The 3,551-nt window shown below is 44.9% G+C and overlaps 1 protein-coding gene across 3 annotated transcripts in view; it reads left to right on the top strand.

Moving 5' to 3' along the window:
• Nucleotides 1-280: 280 nt before the first annotated feature.
• Nucleotides 281-3,551, top strand: part of EIF2AK2 (eukaryotic translation initiation factor 2 alpha kinase 2) — a 19,389-nt gene continuing 16,118 nt past the window's right edge. Inside the window, exon 1 of one of the 3 annotated variants that reach the window (XM_035892016.1) lies at nt 281-721. In XM_035892016.1, the coding sequence (XP_035747909.1) occupies nt 618-721 (104 nt within the window). In that variant the 5' untranslated portion in view covers nt 281-617. The other 2 variants (XM_009636423.2, XM_035892017.1) reach the window with 2 other exon arrangements.

A 3,551-nucleotide genomic window follows, 5' to 3' on the forward strand; every position in this document is an offset into this window, starting at 1 on the left:
TGAGCCCGGCCGTCGCCGCGGTCGGAGAGGCTATCGCTGCGACCTTCTCGCTTCCCCGCTGGAGGAGCCGGTTCTGATTCTGGCTGGGGAAACCTTACCCGTTTTCACAAGATTTGGGGAATGATTCAGCCTTTTCCTTGCAAAGAAAGCTGCTAAGAGAGCTGCTGTAGTCATTAAATTCTCTGCTCTTCTTTCCGAATCTGTTACCTGTTTGGAATCTTCCAAAACAGTTGCAGATCAACCAGAATTAGAAATCGGAATTAGCTTTTCGTTCTGATTCTGGCTGGGGAAACCTTACCCGTTTTCACAAGATTTGGGGAATGATTCAGCCTTTTCCTTGCAAAGAAAGCTGCTAAGAGAGCTGCTGTAGTCATTAAATTCTCTGCTCTTCTTTCCGAATCTGTTACCTGTTTGGAATCTTCCAAAACAGTTGCAGATCAACCAGAATTAGAAATCGGAATTAGCTTTTCGTGAACTTTATGTTATCGGCACCGGTTTTGTATTTTATGTGATAGCAGTGGTCTGCCAGGATTAGGGCCTGCCTCTGTACTGTGCCTGAGAGGCACAGACATACCTTCGAATGTTGCTTTGCAGAACCTTTCTGAGATTGTATCAGAATGGAACGTGAGTGTATGGAGAAGATCAACCATTACTGTCAAAAGCATAAACTTACACTGGTTTATGCCAACGTCAGGATGACCGGCCCGCCCCATGATCCCGAGTAAGTTCACTGTGCATGTCAGCAAACATCAGAACTCTTCCTGCAGTGAATGAACTGGGTGAAGCTTGCAATCATAAAAGTTAATTTGCTGAAAGTGTGTATGTGGCCGGAGAGCTGGTTGAAACCATAAATCGCGTGGTAGGTGGGTGGGGAGGATGTCATGGGGTAGTGTTTGAGGCGAAAACTTACTTTCAGGGTTGATAGCCATTTTTTGGAAAGCAACAGCAACGCACGTGTTACTGGTGACTACACTGTAAGTACGTTATGCTCCTGCCATGACATCTCTTGCGAGGTGGGGTGGGCTGCAGCAAGTATTTCCGTTTATGTTCTATGCTAACTTAAGTGCTTTGCTTTTTATTTAATTTTACAAAGTGTGGAAATTATTTGTGACTTATGTTCTTAATTTCTAACCATAAAGGTTGGGTGTATATTAATTGATTGGGTACCAACATGTTTTGTGTGTAGTTAATTTTAGAACATCTGTTACAAGAGAAGGGTCTTTTGCTTAAGCTGTTTTGTTTTTACCTTTAAGAGACAGTTATAGGTGATGGAATATGTGTTATTTTTTAACATAAATATGGTGTTTTGCTAATTTTTTTTCCCTTGCCAGAGTTCATAGATACTCAAGATCTATGATGTTTCTCTGCATGAGTATTTTTTTTACTTTTGCTGTTTTACATGAAGACAAGCCTTATGCTAATAATGAGTATGTTTTCCTTAATGTCTTCCATGTTGCCAGCCAGCACTAGCTGTGCTGACTTAATCTTAGACCTGACTGTAGTCCCAGAATAAATTAGTAAGTATTATCTGGGTCTCAAATGTTAATCAGTAATCTTATTTTTTTCTTTTTCCCCATGCAGCTCATGTAATCCAAAGAAGTAAGCCATATCCCAGTAATGGCCACAGCTGTGGTCACACAGTTACGTCTTCATGCTTCAGAAGTGATGGCATGGGACTAACAGAATTTACACATGTTTCAAATTTACCCATTTATACCCTTTATTGCATTTTTTCTTTTTTTTCTGTGTCCTCTGCTACGTTCAACCCATTCAACTCAACCTCTGTAAGTGGTGTGGGGTGTGACAATGGTATCAAGGAAAATCCTGGATAATTTGGGCTGTTCCAAGGAGTACAACGTACAGGGTCTAGCTACGGCGATGAGTGGTGTTAAACCTCCTTTGGTGCCTTTTTGGTGCTCTTTCCCAGCGCTCTGCCTGCTAATGGGATGCATTGGCCGCTGCTGGTCCTGAGCTGGCTTCTGTGCTGTGCCCCATCTCGTCAGTCCTCCCGCAGTTGTCCGAGGCATGATGCAGGGACACCTCCTGTCACCTCCTCCCGTCCTGTCCTTGTTTTGGTGCGGTAGCTGCTTCCACTGCAGTGTTTGGCAGGGTCAGTGCTGAATGCAATGTAAGAAGGTTGGGAGAGCACAGGCTGGCTCAGTCCTGAGCAGCTGCGAGCTTTCTTGGGCTGGGAATGCAGTGTGTGGACAGCCAGGCCAATCCTGCCTAAACCTGTCAAGTCTGGGCAGTGCTTATGAACTTGGGGTCCATGGTGGGTAAGCGTGACTCTAGTGTTTGGGACCAACTCGTGTAACAGTCATTCAGATAATCCTCAACTCAGATAATTAACTCATGGGGCGTTGAGCCTCAGACTGCCAATTTCCTCAGGATGCTTACATGAAACTGTGAATTTTGGATGGAAAGTCATAGCTGAATGTGCGTAGTATTCAGCGCTTAGGTACGGGTTGGCTAACAAACACTTTCCCAAAGAACGATCTTCTTTTCATGCTCTTTTTTTGTATGCTGTTTCCTATGTGTAGAGTATGCAGCATGCTGTGCTGTGCCTTGTCCTACTGTTTACCACCTTAAGATCTCTCATTAAGGCTTGCTTACGCAACGACTGCAAGCACTACTCTGCATCTGCATTGTTTTCCACCCAAACATCTCATGAAAGGGAAGTGGAAAGTAAAGTTGGAATAATGAAAAAAGTGAATTCCTAAAGTCATTCCACTATTTGAGACAAATTGTCCCACAGAGAAACTCATGGTGTTCTACCTAGGCTGTTTGTGTGAATCTATCTTGTGTTTGCTGTGAGCTTGTGTATCTATAGGCTGTGCTGTAGCCCAAAGTACAGATGTGCCCCAAGGTTGTAATGGTGACTTTAACTTGATTCAAGTCTGTGCCGCTGCCAAAAGCAGATATTTAGTTGTGCAAAGGCGGTCGCAGAAATAGTAGGCATTTTGCAGCTCCAGGACAAGTCGGATCTGGGTAAGAAATGATTTGGCTGAAAACCAACCCTTTGTTATTAGGTCACTGAGGTGGGTTGACCCCAGGGCAGCAGCGAACCCCCCAGCCAGCCACTCGCTTGCTTCTCCCCAGTGGAACCGGGGGAAAGAATTGGAAGAGTGAAAGGGAGAAAAACTTGTGGATTGAGATACGCGGTTTAATAACTGAAGCAAAGCAGTATGTGCAACCAAAGCAAAATAAGGAATTCACTTATTGCTTCCCATCATCAGGCAGATGCTTAGCCATTCCCAGGAATGCGGGCTTCATCATGCATAGTGGTTACTTGGGAAGACAAACATTACAACCAAAAATGTCCCTTCTTCCTGTTCCCCTCCGCCCCCCCAGCTTTTATTGCTGAGCATGATACTGTATGGCATTGAATCGATTGATGGGCCGAGGCCAACTGTATGAGGTTCAACAAGGCCAAGGGCCGGGTCCTGCACTTTGGTCACAACAACCCCACGCAGCGCTACAGGCTCAGGGAAGAGTGGCTGGAAAGCTGCCTGGTGGAAAAAGACCTGGGGGTACTGGTTGACAGCTGGCTG

This window comes from Egretta garzetta, unplaced genomic scaffold (assembly GCF_000687185.1).
Source record: "Egretta garzetta isolate BGI_Z169 unplaced genomic scaffold, ASM68718v1 scaffold54, whole genome shotgun sequence".
NCBI lineage: Eukaryota > Metazoa > Chordata > Aves > Pelecaniformes > Ardeidae > Egretta > Egretta garzetta.